Source organism: Mytilus edulis, chromosome 9 (assembly GCF_963676685.1).
Source record: "Mytilus edulis chromosome 9, xbMytEdul2.2, whole genome shotgun sequence".
In the NCBI taxonomy this organism is placed as follows: Eukaryota; Metazoa; Mollusca; class Bivalvia; order Mytilida; family Mytilidae; genus Mytilus; species Mytilus edulis.
In genome coordinates, this window is record NC_092352.1 from 67120895 (window position 1) to 67142543 (window position 21649).

At 31.4% G+C, this 21649-nt stretch overlaps 1 protein-coding gene across 1 annotated transcript; it reads right to left on the minus strand.

The window, feature by feature from the left end:
* Positions 1-1525: 1525 nt before the first annotated feature.
* Positions 1526-19752, minus strand: LOC139488838 (tachykinin-like peptides receptor 99D). The gene is made up of 5 exons (XM_071274783.1): positions 18741-19752; positions 6252-6455; positions 5593-5743; positions 3458-3654; positions 1526-2230 (listed from the first exon to the last, which is right to left on the minus strand). The coding sequence occupies exons 1-5, from the start codon at positions 19109-19111 to the stop codon at positions 1996-1998; spliced, it is 1158 nt and encodes a 385-aa protein (XP_071130884.1). The 5' UTR covers positions 19112-19752; the 3' UTR covers positions 1526-1995.
* Between the last annotated feature and the right edge of the window lie 1897 nt (positions 19753-21649).

Sequence of the window (21649 nt, forward strand, 5' to 3'; positions counted from 1 at the left end):
CAGTGTGGTGTAGGGGTGGGTATTTGTATTTCCAATATTGTTGTTTATTCAAAGGTATTTACTAAAACATCACAAAATAGTTATTCCCATATATGATAAATTATATTGTTTAAGATTTTGTCAGTTTAATAGCAACATATTTTTCCTAAGGAGAAGATAGGTATCTACAGTAAAATATCTTCCAACTGCAATCTCTAGATTAGTTTAAGTTAGGAACAATGTACTCATTATACAGACACATGGCTCACTCCTATTCGATAACTCAATTAATTTTGAGACGAGTGCATTTTCTCTTAAAATGGAAATGATTAAAAACATAATCTACATTAGATATAGTTACATCATGATTGATCGTGAGACGATTTTAATTATCATAAAAAGGAATAAGTTTCTGTTTTATAATAAAATGCAGTGTCGTATGAATAAATATAACTATCAACGAAGTAACATTGATACGTATTCTATTTACCACCCCTATAAATGGGGTTGGGTTAGGGGTTTTTTGGAATTATTTTTCAACAAATGACGAACAACAAAACAATTTGCGAAAATATATTTTTAAAACAAATTTGCTTCTCAATCAGCAAACCTTTAATTTGTCCCTTCAGTATAATAAAGAAGATGTGTTGTGATTGCCAATGAGACAACTCTTCACAAGAGAACGAAAGATACAGAAATAAACAACTATAGGTCACCGTATGACTTTCAACAATAAGCAACGCCTATACCACACAGTCAGCTATACATAACAGGCCCGTAATTACAACATAAATGTAAAACAACTCATACGAGAAAACTAACGGCCTAATATATAATTTACGTACAAAAAAGTTAACAAAAACCAATTATGTAACACAGCAACAAACAACAACCATTGAATTACGTATGCAAGCTCTTTTCATAATTATCTGCCTCCAGTTGTTTGCACTGTGCGTTTTTAATGAAAACTAATCTAGAATGTGTACACTGATGGACCATTTAAATGTACATGAGTAATTTACTAGAAGATTGATTTTGTCTATAGAAGGATGTACACTCTTGATGTTCATCATCAAAATGGCTTTTCTGTATTTGAATAACAATATTAACGAACATACCGAACTCTACATGCGAGGAAGTCAACAAAAACCGACAAAAATCAAACTTTAGACTATTAAACGGAAATAATTAAAGAAAAGTCTTCAAAGTCGGGACTTGGTACAAGTATTTTCCAAGAAATGTGAGTTAAATCTTGTTCTACGGTTTTATAGTGGTTACCTTATCCTCACCCTTGTATGACAGTTGTGTATAACTCCGTAATATTGTAAAAAAATTAAGGAAAGTTATATTCTCGAATGTCTTTTACTTTAGCGCAGTTGTCAAAATTAGGCAAAAGATACCAAAAAGGAGAAACATAAAACGACCGAAGTGAAACGTACAAAATTATAACAAAATATTGAAACAAAAAGAGACAGTCAACATAACACTTCAAAAAAAAATTTCTGTTAGAAAATATATCGACTTAATAATTAAATATTAGAAGACATGGAATTGTATAGTATATATTTGTAACACACAAAGTAATGTACAAACCATTTTATCAAACAATAGTTAGCATTTTACAGTTATTATAGACATACACAATATAAGCTAATGAATGGATGCCATAGATTTGTTTTTAAATACATGTATTCGAAATACTACAGTTCATTCTTTACTCAATTAGTCTTCTTTGTGAAAGAACCAGGAAACGAAAGCATTTCTTTGATGTTCTCCTCAAAATGTAAACCGATAAAAGAAAATCATATAGTCCCGTTACCAATTTGTCAAAACCACTAATTAACTTCAAGTTGATAAAAGCTCATAAAAACAACCATCATTTACTACACCATGTACACAATACACAATTTGTAAATAGTAAATTAATGTTATATCTCCACATTCCTAAAGGATCTTGGGTTTCCCTATCGAACATATCTCAATATCTTAATATTTCAGCATCGAATTACACAAATATTAGCATTCATCATAGTCGTTGCTATTGTGTCTTTTATCACGAACTAAACCAGTTCCTGCATTTGCTGATTCATCTACATACTCAGTCATAGTCTGCATCATTGACCCGTTCCTGAATTTCTCTGACATTGCAAAGGAGCGAACAGGATTTAAACATGTCACGTATTTTTTCTTTATCCTCTTACATGGCCTACATGGACAGAAACAAAACGCTTCAATGAATCCTGAACGAAATCTGAAATTAAAAGATACAAGTTTTTAAGATAGAAATTATGCAAATTATGTTAGATTATGTAAGATGTTTTCATTATCACCTATAAAACATATATCAATGGATTAAAATGAGGGTATAAAAACATAGGCTGCAAATTATAACATATACAAGGAATTGCATACTGTTAAAAGGATAAATGCTATTTTTTAGAACATTGAAACAGGCTTCAAATTTAAACACAATTTTCTGATAAAGAAATCTTGAAATTTGTTCAAAATAAATTCAACATTGAAAATATCAATTCTGTCTTTAGCATGAGTGCTTTCGATTTTTGTAAGAGAGGTTGGATCAATGTGGTTTCTCTCACAAGGTCAATATTAAATCTTTGTTCAATCTACTTAAAAAAGGAGCCTTCATAAAATATTTTTAAAAAAATCGACAATTTAAGATGATGAAATTATTGTTCTGAGCTACATATACAATATTGCAAACGTTTCAAGGGTTATAAAAGTTTGCACCAAAAGACATCTTCAACAACAATTAATGTATCTCCATTGTCAGAACAATACATTCTCTTTATAGCTTGTTGTTCGGTGTGAGCCAAGGCTTCGTGTTGAAGCCGTACCTTGACCTATAATGGTTTGCTTTTATAAATTGTTATTTGGATGGAGAGTTGTCTCATTGGCACTCATACCACATCTTCCTATAACTATTCAGCTAGGAACGTCCTTTCTAGTAACATGTTTTTTTTTATTTGGTATAACATTCAGAAATACGCTAACATTTTTAAAACACTTAAGAACACTTATCCATCTATAACGATGCAGTGAATGTCAGTTAGGATTGAGGGACATTTCGGAATTTGTAGTAATGTGAAATAAATTCAAAAGATTTGACCCTATCTGTTTGGTTGTTCAATTAAATTGTACAGAAAAAAAGAGTGCAAAAGCTGTGTATTGACAGGTAGAATACATTCCAGTAAATTAACTGACAAAAGTATGCTAACAAGATAACGACCATATTATCTATACCTATATAGACATATTCTTCCTAACTTCATTTCACTATAGTCATATACATTGTTGCATCAAATTTCGACCCTTCTATGAATACACGTTTAACAATAAATTGACTTTAAATTAATATTGGTCAGACGCGTTTCTAATGATTCTTTTCAAGTGAGTTAAAAAAATAAGTTATGTCAACAAAAATTGGTATCCCGCGAATAATAATGAATCCAAAATATACCTTTCATTCATCCAACAGTATATAATGGGGTTGTACATAGAGTTACTCATTGCTATCCAATAAATCACCAGATATATTTGTTGTACGTTTTCAGCCAACGTTATATCTGGAACGGATGATGCCAACAGAAAGTAGAGATGATATGGTAACCAGCAGACACCAAACACAATCACCACAAAAATCATCATTTTTACAACCTGCAAGAAAAGAGATACACAATAGTTAATTAATGGGCCAACAATATAACAAAGCCATGTATGTTTGGCAAGGTGGTACAGTCTTTTATACATACTGTGTTTTTTTTTTGTCATTTAATTAGAATGTTCGTTTGAATTCCATGTTTTAGTTACTTTATTATTGATTAATGATGATGGAAACACAAAACAAGAATAAATTGTTGTTGCAAGTAGCAAAAAGAATATCATAACGGTTTCCACATTAACGCTTCCTTTTTCATCATCAATTATACAATTAACAACCTTATGGAATACGAAAAGGATACTAATATTCTGACAGACAGTTGTGTATGTGAAATTCAAATTAGAAAGAAATTATGTTTGACTGTCACTAAATTAACTAAACAAGCAGTTATAGATTTAAACCCATGTTAAAAACATACGACCATATAGAGTCAGGTAGCGAGCGAACGATACATGTATGAAAGAACTGAAATAGCCTATCCTCTCAAAGTCTCATACTTGTGCGTGCGATTGACTCTCTTTATTTCTATTGGTTTATATATAATATATGTCCAAATCAATTATTAAAAGGCAGACGAGACAACACTTTTGTTCTAATACCAAATACAACGAAACACGCCTTTTGCATCGGTAACCTACACAGATACATCGTATTATTACATAAGTTGACAATTGCAACTGTCAAATGTGTGTAGTGTCGATTTCTAAACTCTGCTTAGGTGAGAGGAAAAAAAAGGGGGGGGGGTATTCGTAGAACAAGAAGAGCATTCTATTACATACTGTTTTAATACGAAGAAGTACGCACTTAACTTATCAATTGACACGATAAACTAAATTAAATTTCGAGACGAACAGTTCAAACTGTACCAACGTCGTACATTTTTATAAATTTATATTTGTTATCGTCATTGGATTTTGTCAAATGTCTTAACTTTTGTAGTTATACATCTTATTTTTTTCTGTTGTATTCTTGTGTTAAGGTGGAGAAAACTGATCATCTAGTTCATTTAATAGATTTTAGTTTGATTCAGAAGAACACCAGCATAGCTAAATAATACAATTAATTATCTAATTACTACTACTATTCAATATTAGTTAGTAATGTAATTTTCACTGTTAATAATAAACGTTAGATAAGTCATACAAATGTACTAATCTTGAACTTCATCTAAATTCTTTCTTAATTTTGGGAACTCGATCGTTTTAGAAATTCAAATGTGACGTCACTTTGAGCGTAACACTGGTTTTGGCTAACAAGGCTGTGAATTTTTGTCATTTATCCGTTTTGGTTCTGTAGCTAGTCACCACTTCAGTTTAATCATGTATATCTATTGTATAGTCATTTTATAAAATTTACTGTTTGCAAAAGTATGTATTATTCTAAATAATAAGGATGATGTAAATTTTTTTAACCAGGTACCTGTTGTTGGCTATTACTCGTTTTGTTTCTCTGTCCTATATTTTCTCCAATTTATTTGTATTGTAGTCCTGTCATGTAATGTTGTCATTTTAATTTTGTAATTAACATTGCCATCAAAGCGGAAGGTTTTGCATGCCACAAAACCAGGTTCAACCAACCATTTTTATCTTTAAATGCCCTGTACCAAGTCAGGGAAATGTCCATTGTTATATTATAGCCGTTTCTGTGTGTGTTACATTTTAACGTTGTGTTTCTGATGTGTCGTAGTTTTCTTATATTTGATGTGTTTCCCTCAGTTTTAGTTTGTAACTCGGATTTGTTTTTTCTCTATCGATCTATGACTTTCGAACAGCGGTATACTACTGTTGTCTTTATCAATAACCTTTCTCCTATTAAATGTGCGTCTTGTAGGATGTGAAATATAACAATCATGAAACCACTTTAAACTTCTTTCTAGCTAAACATATAAGTGATTATACTACATAAATGACATTTATAAACGTGAAAGAAATTACCCTTCGTTTAGACTGTATCCGGTCATACTGTAGTTGTGTATTTTCTCCAATCGCCCTATGACCCCACAATTCTTTTCCAATTCTACTATAAGCTAAGATCAGTATAGCCATCGGTATCACATAAGATACAATTATGATTACTACATTGTACCTGGAAAGAAACAAATAAATAGTTGTTATTTAAGATATAAACTGCTAAGTCTACGGAGATTAAGATCAAGTGTATTTTAAATTAAAACATGTCTAAAAAGTGTGTTTACAAGTTTTAAATAAACTCATCATAGATACCAGGATTAAAATGTTGTACTGTTACGAAAAGTAACAATTTTCATGCAGTTTGCAGATTAAGTTTAGCTTAGTGTAGGTGTAGAAACGAACTTCAATCGAAAGTAGATTATTTATTCTTTGATTTGTTGTTATATTGTATTATATAGGATTTGTATCATGCATCTACACCACACATCTGTTTATTTTATATTTGTAAATAAAGAATCGTATTTAATTCTCTTGCTTATGAAACACTGCCGATGTTTACGTAACCACATTATGCAATTTGTACTTGGTCTTTGGCGTATGGAACAATACGAAAATATGTATAACATTAACAGTCAGACATATTTATGAATATTTATGACAAAAAACAAAAATTCAATACAGACCAGAAATCAATTTTGCTCTCCGCAGGTGTTCCATCTGACCATACCGGACCACAGGTTTTTTGTGTTATATTAGGATATGTTATAAGTGTCCCATACATCAGGTTTGGCAAGGCTAGGGCTATAGAAACTGTCCATATACACAAAATCGCAAGAACTACTCTTCGTGTTGGTCGTGGACGTAGTGGATGTATAATAGCCATGTACCTGAAATGACATAAATTAAATATAATTAGAACATGAAAACAAATCGTTATGTTCATGCGTCCAATGCTCTTTCTGGATTCATCTTCACCAGGAACGCTCAAAGCCGAATGTTTTAAAGCCAATGTCGTATAAGAACCTGAAGAGTTGAAGAGCTATATTAACCCCGAAAAAGGCCTAAAAACGTCCAATGTATTTTTGCTGTCAATGGTTTTCTTTAGTCGTGCATGTTATATTGGGTTAGTGTTGCTTATTCTTTAGTTTTCTATGTTATGTCAAGTGTACTATTGTTTGTCTTTTTCATTTTTAGCCATGGCGTTTTTAGTTTATTTTCGATTTATGAGTTTGACTGTCCCTCATTTACATATTTGTGTTCGTTGTGCATTAATTCCATATATATTTCTTAACAAGAAATTACAATGTATATACACTTGCATCCATGCATGTCGTTTTGAAGGAATTTTACTTAGTGCACTTTAAATAATACGTTACATATGTTCAAACTAATGTAATGCATCAACAATGTAGATAGAAGTTCGTTTAAGATTATCCACAAAGAAGCCTAAGTTAAAATAAATGTTCTTCTTGCATTTATATTATTTGATGATCGTATATTAGTATAGTATAATTCATTTTGTATCTTTTTAGATTACATTACCCTAAAGGTTTGCTGAAATGAAAGGATAAGCTTATTATATTTCCAGAGTTAACCCAAAGCAATGAAACAGCTTTATCTAATTAAAACTTCTTTAAATAATGATCATATGAATTAAATGATACTTAAAATTTTGATATATAGGATAATGCTGGCATTTGAAATACAGCATTTTGATATATCACTGAAATTAATTACAATGTACTTCCTAAATACTCAATCAAAACAAATAACTGTATGTTATCTGTACTATGTTTTACAATAATTTGGCAGTGGTTATTTATACCTGCAGCTGCCAGATACATTTGAACATTTTATGAAAGTTCATCTAATTTATTAAAGTATGAACTCAGCATCCTTTTCCTCAGTTGTGTATATTTATATCACATGTTTTTGATATTTTTTTTTCAAAATCACTCAGTTGAATAGTCAAAAAGTGTGACCGTTGCATTCTACCCAGGCGTGACATGTATTTTTTTTTATTGTTGTTTGTTTTAAGATGCAGGAAAAGTTTTTAACGATGAAATTTTGTCTAAAACTATAATTTCTTCTTTATTTTAAAAGAGAGGTGTCTACTAGTATGTCAAGGAGTACAGTTGAAATTATTCATTACATCTACCGAGCTACAGAAAGAACTAGATAAAATACTTAAACCAATAATTTTGTCATTGCAACTATGTGCCGCAGTTCCCAATTCCCGATTCAAATTGTCTTTATTTTGTCTACAGAGAAGTGTTGCAAGATGACAAAAGTTATGGTCATGTGGGGTTTTTAAAAATCAAATCTCCAAAATTGAATTGTTTATGCATGTATCCAATCTTTGATAAAGGTCTTAATTTTACCAAAAACTACCAATTTCATAAGATAGATAAGCATTTCGATATTTGTACTAACAGCTGCAATGTTTACGTTTTTAAAACGTGTGGAAATTAATTATACTGAATATTTTTATCCAATAAAGGAGCGACTTATTTATCTCGAGTGGGCTTTTATTTTCCATCTTGTAGCCACAAAGTACATGATATTAGTTCAAATTTCTCTAAAAATAAACGAAAGAAACAAAACATTCATTAATCCCTGAATTAAACGGTCAAACACGGAGTTTTGTTCGAAATGCTACAAATGATGTACTATCGTGTTAAACATGATTGTTAAAAATTGTTAATGTATTTTTACATGCATTTGTCATCAATGGAGTTATCAATGTTTTCTATCTATGCTTCCTTGATTTAGTGTCGTTGGTTACTGTTATAATTAAGTCATCATAGTTACTTTTGCAAATTTTTTATCAACAATAATTCATTGACTTTTACAGACATTGAAAGATCTCGTATATCTACGAGAAGAGGGGTCACGTACTTCAGTATACTTTTTAAAAATAGCATTTTTTAATCAATGAAGCATCATACGAAAAGTTCATGCTTATCATTAAAATAACTACATGTACATATGATTTGACAATTTTTAAAACACTTGTTAAATACTTATTCGAGGAAACAATAAATGATCTTGCATTTTGGATAAACATTACTTTAAATATTCCAGGAACATTTCTTATACTTACTTGCTATGTACCGAAGTGTTTTGTCTATAATTTCTTTATTTTATTGCTCTATCGATATATATAAATAGGGAAAATTTTACTAGGCTTGCATCCAAGCGAATGTTTTTTTTGTTGTTGCTTATATCAGATGTATAGGGTTATCACGTGGTACGAACACTATATGTTATTCGGGATATTCACTTGGAATACGGTCTCATACACCTTGTCCGTTTTTAGCAATTAGTCGAAGGGGATAAAGGGCACTGACAATTTTAAGGAATGTGAGCCCATATATCATGTGAACCTCAAATACCAATTATATAATACTGGGGTGTCCTGATTTGAACATTGATAACCTTTCGGATTTTCGTGTTATATAGCCAATCAAATTGCAGGATTAGCTGGGATATTTTATTTCAGTCTGATATTAATAGATTATCGTTGGTCATCTCAACGAGATTGATTTTATCGCTTGAGCCGGTACGGCGGGTGTGAGCAAAGTAATTGTGTGGAGAGGACCAATTATAATCTGTTTATCGCTATTTTACATATGACGACGTTGTTAATGCCATTGACTACAGCACGTGCACCCTTTGGTTCTAGCGAAATTTTGCATATCACTCTACTTTGATGAGAAAGGAAATAATCAGTCAGTAATATCAAAGGAAAATTTCGTATATTAGCGATAATATCATATATATTAGTGCTCGCCAATTCATTATAGTTGAATTGTACACATACATGTATAATAAAATATTAATCGGAGTACAGGTGGTAATTCACATAATTATATTTGGTCAACTGGCAATTGCAATTGACTGACAATCAGTCACTGTCGTATCAACCAGAATACTGAGTTCATTTTGTCGACAGTGGGCTAGTTATAAAGAACATTCAACAGTAGAAACTGACAACACCATGAACAAAAAAAGAAAGACAAATAAAACGAACAATATTCCCTAAGTGACCTATCACACAGAAAATCAAAGTTTAAGAAATAAGATAGCTAATTGAAATTACTTGACCAATGTTAACTTTCACCATTATGCTCTTGTTTCTTGATTTTGGCATGACAATATATGAAAAAAATACCATGAAATTATTATAAATTTTTAACGATAGCTTTTTGTTCTGATTGCCACGCACATGCGCACAGCAACATATTTTTCACAGAAACAATTTTGAAACTCAACAAATACAAATGTCATAAGCATTCAGATTCAGATCATTCCCCTTTGAACATTAGTTATGTAAATTCTGTTCTTAATTTTCTAATCATCATCATAATTGATTACACTCTAGATGATTTACTTTCATGTTAATCTCTTCCTGACGGTTGTTTTCAACACATTTTGTTCAGTACCCATTAAAAGTGAAAGAGTGATCAATCACGCCTGTTGTATATTACCTAACACTTTTATCAGTAGTTATAAAAACACGGAGACCGTTAATGACCCCACTGATAAGAAGTTAAGTGAAATTCGTGTGAAGTCAAAAGCTAAATTCGTAAGTCGCCACCGTTTAACTGTCGCCTATTGTCATAGTCATCATCAACTAATGTATTCAGTTAATTGACGACATGCTGGTAAAAAGAGGTAGCTTACAGACCAATTATCCCTGAATGTATGTCACAGCATAATCGTTTTCAAACCGTTTTCCAAATGTTAACAGTATACACATATTTTATCACAACTTTACATGCCTACTATGAATATGTAGAAAACCAACCAAAACACAATTCAGTACAACAAATGTACGTTTTTCTCTATATAAGGCTCACCAATGGCGCTGGAAGAAAATATATATAACTGATGTCGTCACTTTCTTTCCAAAATTGTTTCTCTTAATTATTCGTGTGAAATTTGTAAGGATATTGTACGGTACATGTATGTGTTGATCTCTTGGCTGAAAGCCGTAGGCTATAATCCTTGACCTTGACCGTTGGCAAATTGTCTAAATTCCTTAAAGGGTTAACCTATATTTTGCTTAAGAGAAAGTGCAGCGGAAGGGGACACTTCGCAATCACAAAATAAAATCGATTAGATATGCATTTAAAATTGATTTGAGCAGGATTACGGGTAGATAATTTATGCTAACTTAAACTTTGAAATTTTAATGATGACACCAGTTTTGCACTGCAATAGATCAATGGCGACCATGGAAGTGTTGTTTTATATAGTTAAACTTAAAGGGAGCATTGTCCTTCTTCTGGAAGGAGACATCAGTTCAACTGTACAGTACCAATTTTGACCGGACGTAGCTATGCATACGAGTATATTTCTTACTCAGCCCAAACGACGTCTTTTGTTTTGAAAGTTCTACCCTTACACAGAGAAAACGACAAAATTCTTATCATGGGCTACTCTTGTGAATATGGTTTGATCTGCCTGATGCCTGATAACATATATTTGCCCTCCTCCCCTTCCCAAGCCCTGTGTGTGCATATCATTCGATGTCTCTGAATCATCTACAGATGTAATACATAGGTGGAGAACGTGTATATTTATATTATTAATATAAGTCGTGTTTCTAACCATGTAGACAAATAATAAGTGTTTATAGATTGCTCAAATTGGTCAGTTTAAAAGATTTCATATAAGAATCAGTGATCATAAAAATTTAAGGAGAGACATTCTTACCAAAACCGTTATTTATCAGACTGAGGTAAAGCTGTGTTTCAAGATACACTGCTACAAAATGTACCTGTTTAAATTGTGTAAATTATCGAATGTTTAAAGATAAAAATTGACAAATATCTGTAAAATTTGCTATCCTGCATCAAAATTAATCTTAACAAATATCCATGTATTACACAGACATTTTTGTTTTGTTTTATGGATATTATAGTTGAATTATTAGAAATTTTTAATATTCATTATGTAAACTCTTTGATATTGAAACTCCATTAAGATTTCAGTCACTTAAATTTGGTCCTGTGAGTAAAACAAATCCAGGTGAAATTGGCCATTACCATATTCACAGGCGCTGACAGCAATTATTTTTAAGCATTAAACCGAAACTTGATAGCAATCCAATTATATCATTTTTTATGTAAATGCATAACTGCACTGCTGTCTTATGTGCCTGCTATATTTCAATGTCATTTTAATTGGTGATCTCTTCCTCTTTCTTAATAGATTTTAAATTAAGAACTGTACAGTTTGCGTAAAAAATTACGAACCCTTTGAACTAAAATGCAGAGGAATTCCTCTTGAGAATTTATCAACGCTCAAATATTACATCTTTTATCTGATAATTTTTGATGATAATGCACTTGCTTCACATTTCATGTAATATGCTTTTATTAAAAGAAAGTACTTCTTACAAATCCGACATAACATGATAACATTCATAATACACGTGTTACACGTGTAACGCAAATTATGAAAATACTATTTTTTTGTCTTCCATGTACGTTTAAATAAAAGAACGCACTTTACGAAAATCAAAGACGATATTTGACAGGACAATGGTTTATGTTATGCGTTGTTAGCATGTTTCTCGTAAAGATTTATTGTGATGAATTGATAAAGCACATTTTAGACCAATTTATAACAGTCTATTATTTAAGTGCCTGCACTGTATGGTACAAAATTTATATATTTAAAAAAACGGTAGCTTTAATAAATTACCACAAACAAATAATATTGTATGATAAATTATCTTGCACCATTCTCAATTCAAGGTGAAAATGGATAATCACTTTTAAAATGGAACCAATTTAAACGCGTGGTATTGCTCTTAGTTCGGTAAACGTATTCATATTGATTTTTCATTCAAAACATACAACTATTTTTGGATGCATATTATCGAAGTGATTCATATCCAAACATGAAACAAACCCATCGTTTTATTGTTTTTTATGACACTGCTTTAATTTCAGCTGCAGCTATTTGTAGTTTCAATATATAGAAATATCTCGTGACTACATTTTCCTGTTTTCAAAATGGAAATATATCTATTTTTGAGCATACGACTTAAAAATACCTGTATAGATTCAGCTTCAATTTATTTTCAAAGGTAAACATATCACTGTAATCATTAGAGACAAATAGCTAAAAAGAAAAAAAGGTATCTTCAACTCCTGTACTGGAATCGTAGTTCTATCCTACTAATGTTTATATACTTTTTATACTGAAACAATGTTCTAGACAATATATGAAAAGAGAAAAGGACACACAGGCTTTGATAATGGCAGAATTATATTTACCATTCACGAGTCCAAAGACTCAATGACTCCACATTGTTAAATGAAAAGAATCCAAATGGGGAATGTGTCACAGACAAAGAGACAACAACACAACCAAAGAATAAAAACCCACCTGATGGCCACCAATGGGTTTTCAACACAGCAAGTAAATCACGCACGCGGAGGCAGACTTCAGCTGGCCCCTAAACAAAAATGTGTACTTGTTTAGTAAAAATGCTCTTGAATATATAAATGAACAAAAACTTTAATTAAAACAAAATGTTGCCGACACTGCATTAATTTTCGTACAAAAAAATATATTATTGTTCCAACAACTTCCTTACAGCATTACAATTACTTTCATTAAAGAAAACTGACACAATATTGACTTCTCTAATTGAAATTAGTCCCTAACAATACACTTGGAAACTACTTATACCTTAAGAAAGTACTTAAGACAGAAATACTGTTGAATCACCATTCTGTATTGTCATTGTTTGACATTTCTGTCAATAACTATAATGCTGACGATCAAATCATTTATTAGATATTCAAAGTGGACAAGATTGATAACAAAATACGGTCAAATTGGGTCTTCAACGCTGAGAGTAAATACCGCGCCCGGAGGCGTGCTTCGGCTCTTTCCAGTAAACAATAATATAACTAGATTTAATAAGATATGCTATACATGAGTGCCACTGAGACAACTCTCCATCAAGTCACAATTTATCAAAGTAAACCATTATAGGTCGAAGTACGGTCTTCAACACGGAGCATTGGCTCGAACCGCACAGCAAGCTATAAAGGGCCCCAAACATTTACTAGTGTAAAACCATTGAAATGGGAAAACCAACGGTCTAATCTATATACGAGAAACACTTATGAATTACACTTGTTTCCTGAATTACGTCTCATTCCTCTTAACATATGTTTTAACACAGTTCGTGTCCTTTTTTCGAATTAGTTGGTGCTTCCCGAACGACCTGTTGTAAATATCTAATGTCTCTATTCTGGACGACAATAAATAATACAATATGTCGGTTTTGCAAGGTATGTCCGCCGGAATGAAGGGCGAGATTTTCAAATTGCTGTTAGAAAATAAGGGTATGCTGTAAGAAGGCATCCTATTGCTTTGAAACAGGCCACTTATTGACTTAAGAGAGTATTAACTTTTTAAAAAGAAAGTGACACCGACTCTATTCTTGCAGGAGGCATCGGCTTTAAATTCCCCATTACAACCAAACATTGGTAATCAATTATAATTCCCGTGTAGCCAAAAGTATCAATTTTCATACCATCTTCAAAAGTTTAGCATATTTCAAATCTTTGGGGGGAAATAAAACAAAAATAATTATGAAACCGATGGACCTAAAGAAAAAAAGACATACAAAAGTACAAAAAAAAAAAAACGCAACACAAAACTCAAAAGATCATTGTGTAACACCTACAAGGCTACATCACAAACATTATTTGAAACTAAATCTGAGATGTATAATTTCCATACAAATTGTTGCTTTCAACTCTGAAACTCATGCAGAGAATCATATATTATTTAAAGAAACACAGTATGAATGTTGTAATATCGTATCTTAATTGAAATGTAAAAGTCTATACGAGAGCGAAATATCATACTGACTTTAATATCGTTTGAATCAAGGATAAAACCCTATTAATGCCGAAAGTCTTAAAAGATCTTGAAGTCTTAATTTCATAAGCCAACACACAAGTTTCCGAATCGTTAAGACAGTTGATAATTTTAATGTGGTATAAATGTAGCTTGTACTTGTGTTTTTCTTATTTGTTACATGTATCAAAGAATTAAGAAATTATTTTTGTAGTGATTGTGCCGGTACCTTTTTTTTCACTGATTAATATTTTAAAGCCTCAAAAAAATATTTATAACACACCATTTGTTGTACATATGCTAGTCCGTAGTACGGAACTGGTTATATCGGTGTTTATCTAGGTGTTTCTCTGTTTATAGTAAATGTTGTGTTAACAGATGTTTAAACGAGGAGCAAAAGATACCAGAGGGACATTCAAACTCATAGATAGAAAATAAACTGACAATGCCATGGTTAAAAATAAAAAGACATGCATACAATAGTACAAAAGACACATCATAGAAAACTAAAGACTAAGCAATTCGAACCCCACCAAAAAATGGGAGTGATATCAGGTGCCCCGGAAGGCTAAGCAAATCCTGCTCCACATTTGGCAACCGTCGTGTTGCTCGTGTTATTACCAACTCGGGAAAAGTCTCATAATTTCTCAACTTGTATAGACTCTTCCGGCGATCAAGAGCTTGACATGTTATATAGACACTTTTCTATGGTTGAAATCTTTGACTTGATAACCTTTGTCGCGAGAGATTACTGTAACATTAACGTATACCCCGAAATATTCATAGACATCTATATTCAAAACAGAATGATCAATTTCAAAAACAAAATATGCCAAATTATCAATAAACTCATCATTGATACCAGGATTGAAATTTCATATTCTACAAGTGTGGTCTGATATTACCAATAATGAAAGTAATTGTTTTCAGAAAGAATCGATTTTTTTTCTCGGTTTTCTCTGCTTACGCTAAACTTTGAAATAAAAATAGTATTTTTAAATGTATGTCATTATCTTTTGTAAAAAGTCAATTGATCAGATTATTCTTTTGGTATTCCAGAATCAGAATTTCCCAATAGTCTACCAGAATTAGAAAATGAGATTAATAACCCAAATGTGTGTTACCAACTAAATGATCAATCTAGCGGCAAAGGAGGTTTCAAACAACTGGCCCTATTAACTTTATAGAATAAGAAAATATGGTAAAATTATGATTGTCAATGAGATATGATCACTCAATCAGAGACTAAGTGGCGTCAAAGTTGCCATTGCGTTGACTCAGGATAATGAGATGTGACAGAGTATTACTAACAACTGAACATTTAGATATGGTTGTTCAATCGTTGTTTGCTTAACGTCCAGTGGCAAGTATTTCATGCATGTGTATGACGAGAACAAATTAACAATACATACATTAGTTAGGTCTTGTAATAGAGACAGGCCTGGATGAAGGTGAGAACATTTAGTCTGCCTCTAAGTTATATATATGATGAAACTTACTTATTAATAAAGGGACACTAGCTGTCAAATTCATGTTCACCGATTTTAACCAAATTCTCATATTTGCTTTATAACAATGTAAAACATTGATCCAAACTATTAAAAGTCTGAAATAAACATTTAACAGGACACGGGTATGATACATACGTAGCTTCGTTTCGTGTGTATTTTAGTCTATACGCCATCTAATTAACTATCGAGTTGACCTGTAAAGTCATCCGATGACCATAAAAGCGATGTAAACATAAATATAGATATAAATAGATTAAGCTAACTCGTGCTGTTGATTTGTCTAGGTCTATTTAATTTCATATTAGAAATGAGAAAATTTATGTCTATCATCGTGTTTACCTATATAATATGACATGTTTTTTGTGGATCGAATCAGTCAATCAAATGATTTACCTTAGATTCACTTTCAATGTTGACATTCTTTTCCTTTAAATAACTTTACACATACAATTCACGTGTTATCCATCTCAAGCTAAGGGGTTAAATTGAAGTTCACATGAATACGGATTCAATAAGGTCGAATTATTCACTTGCAAGTGAATAATTCATAATCAATGTTTTTTTAGCTTAATTTGACAAAATTAAACCATATTGGCTGCTAAAAGCGAAATATAATTTTACTATTTGCATTTTATTAATGATTGAGCCAAAAAAAATAGTATATTTATTTTAGATTTTTAATATATCTCGTAGCTAGTGCCCCTTTAAAATGCTTCTGATAAGGTGATTGCATGATGTGTACAATATCAATTAATACTTTGTAGAACACAAATAGTATGAGAGGAAATTAAAGGTATATGTATATGAGATTGTATTGTGTTCTAATAATACTTATTCAAAATGTCATTTAATTTCGTGATTAACAAATTTACCTTTCAAATCATTCATAAAAAAAAAATATCTCTATTTCTCATTATAATCAAGAATGGAATCTATATCTGTACTTGGCAGTAAAATGCACATTTAATGAACTGAAAAAAGATACTAGTATTAGAAGAAAGCCATTGAAGTTTAAACTATTGCTTAATGAACTCGGAAATAACTTACAAACATAATAAAGGCCATAGCCATTATTGATGGCTTGTTTCAGTGAACATATTAAGATGTGACATTTGACTGGTCAAAATAACGAGATTTTTTTGTCTTAATGAAGTGTTTTTGTTCTGACCAAAATGGCTAAATTTTCAATCAATGGTCGGATATTGCTGATATTTCTAGGAACGTTTTACATCCTTGAAAATAAGTCTTATTCTATACATTCAAGATAAAATCTGATAATTATTGACCAATTTCGTAGAAAAAAAATCAGGCTAAGCATGTCCATAGGGCAGTCACCGCAGTAGGGGCGCCGTAATCGGCTGTGAAAACCGGTTTATTGTAGGGGTTGAAGAATAACTATGGTGTCAGGAGGATTCTAAATTGGATTTTAGGAAATAAAAGAAACAATGTTTCAGCCTATAATATTGTAATCTCATTATTTGGATTTCAAATATATTTAATAAACAGTATAATTCTCTAACAGCTTCAATTGTACATGTATAAAGATATTTTGTATACGAATTACATGTAAGTCTTTTTTATTTATTTGACTTTTTTATATTGGTTTGTGTAGTGTATCGCTTATCATAACGATCCCGAGCGAAGAAATCGTGTTGACTATTACATGTATCAATACATGTACATCATATATTATTATAAACCTCTGGTCGGGCTTTTCAATAAAACATGTTGCAATTGCGATACGCTCAATGCATATGCAAGTTTTTTTTAAGGCAACACGGTGACTTCTCACTGTATCCTTTGGTTAAATGTCCATTTTTTGCAATGGTATTAACAATTAATGATTTATTTTTTGCTATAATCAGATTATTTCTCTAAAAGTGTCTACTTGATGTGAAGTAACTAACAATAAACAACAATTAATCATGTTCTTGGAAGTTTAATGGAAACACTGCTACTATGTGAACACAAATGTTTTGGTTTGCTTCAAGTCAAACAAAAATTCAATTATCTTTATTATTTCAGCAATAGAGCCCTGACAAGTGTGAGCAGTTATTCTGGAATAAACTCTAGCAGTAATCAGTATACCATTATTGTGTAAAAGTATCTTAATTTTCTTGTCACTTAATTTATTTAACGTTTTTCTGAGATAACCATACAATTAGAGGTAGTAACATCAATGTTTCCTTTGAATTTTCCACTTTTCTGATTTTTGTCAAAACCGATTGAAGAAAAATAGCCAAAACAAAATGTATGCTAAAATTTAATCCCTTTGTCTATCAGTTTGCTTTCAATGCCTAATTGTAATCGATTTTATTGCACTGCATCTGTTATAAATTATATGAAAGTTGGGAAATACTTATGTCAAAATCGACATATTTAATAAGGCACCATTTAAGAACATTTGAGTATCCCCATCGACGTCGTTATAGCTCACATTTTTGTTAGTGATAGCTATATGCGTTTTTTAAGCAGTTAAACTTGCTCATGGCTTGTTTTAGTGCATACCACTCGTGCTCGAGAAACATGTTCTGTATTTATAAAATAATCGGTTTATAAAATCGAAACAGATTTGGCAATGAAATTAAACCGGTATAGCAAATACAAAATAGTCCTAGGCAATTGAACGTATCATTTTGTATAAAATATGAAACTTGTTTTGTTCCCTATAGCGCTTTGTAAATGTGTGATGATAATAAATTATATTAACATATGTCAAAATTATGAATAGTGTGAAAAATACTTTACTGTTAAGAAATTACATACCTATCTATTGCGATCGCCATAAGTGTCAGAACACTTGCAACTACTGTACAAATAGATATAAACATAGTAAATTTGCACCATATATTTCCGTACCACCAGTCCTGGTACATAAGAAAAGTTGAAGTGAACAATGTGTTCAGAATTGAAATCAAAGCATCAGCTACTGCTAAGTTGACCAAGAAATAATTAGTCACTGTCCTCATACGTTTGTGCGCCAAAACTATCCATATTACAACTAAATTACCCACTGCTGCCACCAAAATGAGTATTATAAATGCCGTTATGAAGAGAAACTGTTGCCACCACGGAAGCCAAAACATATTTCCATATTCAGTGTGGTTCAACGTTGCTTCGTTAGATATATTAGCCATAGTTTGTTCAAGTTCGTTCACGGAGGTTGCTGGATTAAAACTTTAAAATAGAAATTTCTGCATTTCTTGTGATACGATGCACATGTGTGGCTTCTGGCTTACTTTCCAATAAACGTTCGATAGAGACGCACTGATGACGGAAAATACTATTATAGTTTTTAAGTCTAATATTATTTCCTTCAGTCAAATGTTATGTAAAATATGTTTAATGATATATAAATAAATGCCTTAAGAAGGAATAACGTGTTTTAAATCTAAATTCGTGTGTTCATGCTGAAGAGGTGATGTTTTCTAATTTCTTCTCTCAATATATAATAAATGTATCTTTTTCACTCGTCTTCCAATTAGCAAACATCTGTAGCTCTGTGTCTTATATACTAAACACGCTAATTAAGCGTTACTTATCTATATACATTGAGAGACAAATAAAAATACCTCCAGCGACAGTAAAATACAATTGAACTGGTAATATAAAGTCTTCACAGCAGAACATTAGCTTATAAAACCACTTGCTAGAACGAGCAGATTGATTGTTTCGTTTCACAGATTTACCAATCAGATAGAAGGGTTTCATATACCGATAAGAATTAGCCTCCAAAACAATAATGCGTTCATCATTTGGTTAAAGATCAACTGATTTCGACTAATAGATCCATTGATCACTACTATAATTGATCACGAGGTAAAGATTGATATACATAGGTTTTTTGTACAATATTACATTAATTCAGAAATCTATTAGTCATATGTACATTCTTATTAAATATATAATATTGCCTTTATTTGTATTTTTAACGGAAAATTAATTTTCTATTAGAATCATTTATACTCCTATATTTCTATTTAAGAGATATTCCTAATATGCGAAAAATAACATATTTGTATTTTCTGAATCACATATTTAAAATCAAAGACTTTTCTCACCTCATTAAGAAAAGTCGGAAAGTTTAGCGGATTCTATGTGTGCATGCGTACCAGCCTTAATCTGTATTTAATTAATTTTGTAGGTTACCATGTAACATAATGTCTACAAGCCAAAATTGGACATTCAATCGATGTTAACCTCATTTTATTGAAAAGCCGGATTAAGCTGAGCAGGTAATTGGATTTTTATCTGTGTTGCGGAGCAGCATTCATATAATAGCTGTTTTGTCTACGAGTATAATATACAATTAAAAGATCTTTCGATGAATCTGAAATCCTCATGACTTGGTAGGCCTTAAAAATTATGGCAGCTAGCCAGATCGGTAAAAATCCCCGTTTTTTGTTTTGGAATTTAGTCTTATTGTTGAACTCTGCAATATTTCAAAATGACTTGACCTAGTGGAATATAAATGGTGACTTAAAGAGAGGAGGAAGATGTCAAAGGGACATTTAAACTAAAATCAAGACAAACTGGGAACGCAATGGCCTCAAATGCGCAAAGCGATGAAAAGACAAACAACAGTCTAAGAAACAATATAAAGAAAAAATAAGACTGCGCAACACGGAACCCATAAAAAATCCAGATATGACTCGGCTGCTCCTAACTTATACACAGATCCGTCTCTGCAATGTGGCACCAGTCGCATTGCTCATTTAAAAGGGCACTAGCTGTCAAACTCATGTTCACGGATTTTAATCAAATTCTCATATTTGATTTATAACAATGTAAATCATTTATCCAAACTATTAAAAGTCTAAAATAAACAATAAACAGGGCACTGGCATGAAAATACGTATAGCTTCGTTTCGTGTATATTTTAGTCAAGATGCCATCTAATTAATCATCGACTTGAACTCTTGGTGATAAGTATCCTTTGGTGGTGTTAAGCTGTTGAACAGAATTAAACTACATGTAGTACATTGTATAACAACGCCATCCATGGTCACAAAGAAAGAGTCAAATGTCTATATTATCATTGTTCTTTTCTAATAACTTTGAACATTGGGGAGCAATATAATAATACGTGTATTATTTTTTTTTAAATGAGCTGGCCATTGTAAATAATGTTTCATGGCATTTCGCTTATTAAGACAATGCTGTGTTTTCAATTTCAACACAACCATTAACACTATTGTCCTCGAATTACGGATGTTCGTGGCGTGTGTTCTCTTCAAATAAATGCTACTTTTATAAAATGTTAATTTCTATTTAGAGAAATAAAGAAAGCAAGATAGATTGTATATCAATTTATAACTGAAGTACAACATGCCTTTGTTTTAAATAAGCATCTTACAAAAATTTGTTAAATTGGTAATTGACTGTAACTTGACCTTAATCATGCACTTTGTTTGAATGATTTTAAAATTTATTGCTTCAGAGTTAATGAATCGAAAATGAGAGATACAATGTAGTTAAACCTAGAAGACCTTTTGTTAACGGAAAAAAATCTGAAACAATAGTGATGTATACTGATAGGCAGTTATTGCTAAAAAAATATATAAACTTGAAAGTTAATGGGCCGTAATCCAATGCAATTTATTTTGAAGAACATAATGTCTTTCGTAATTATACCACCTGCTTTACGAAGCGGGCGGTTAAAGGTGAAAAGAAGT

Coding starts and splice junctions, on each gene's coding strand:
- LOC139488838 (XM_071274783.1), bottom strand. CDS start 19,111: ATGGCTAATATATCTAACGAAGCAACGTTGAACCACACTGAATATGGA. Junction 6,456..18,740: donor ATGGCGATCGCAATAGATAG/GTATGTAATTTC, acceptor ATGTCATTTCAG/GTACATGGCTATTATACATC. Junction 5,744..6,251: donor GAGAGCAAAATTGATTTCTG/GTCTGTATTGAA, acceptor GTTTCTTTCCAG/GTACAATGTAGTAATCATAA.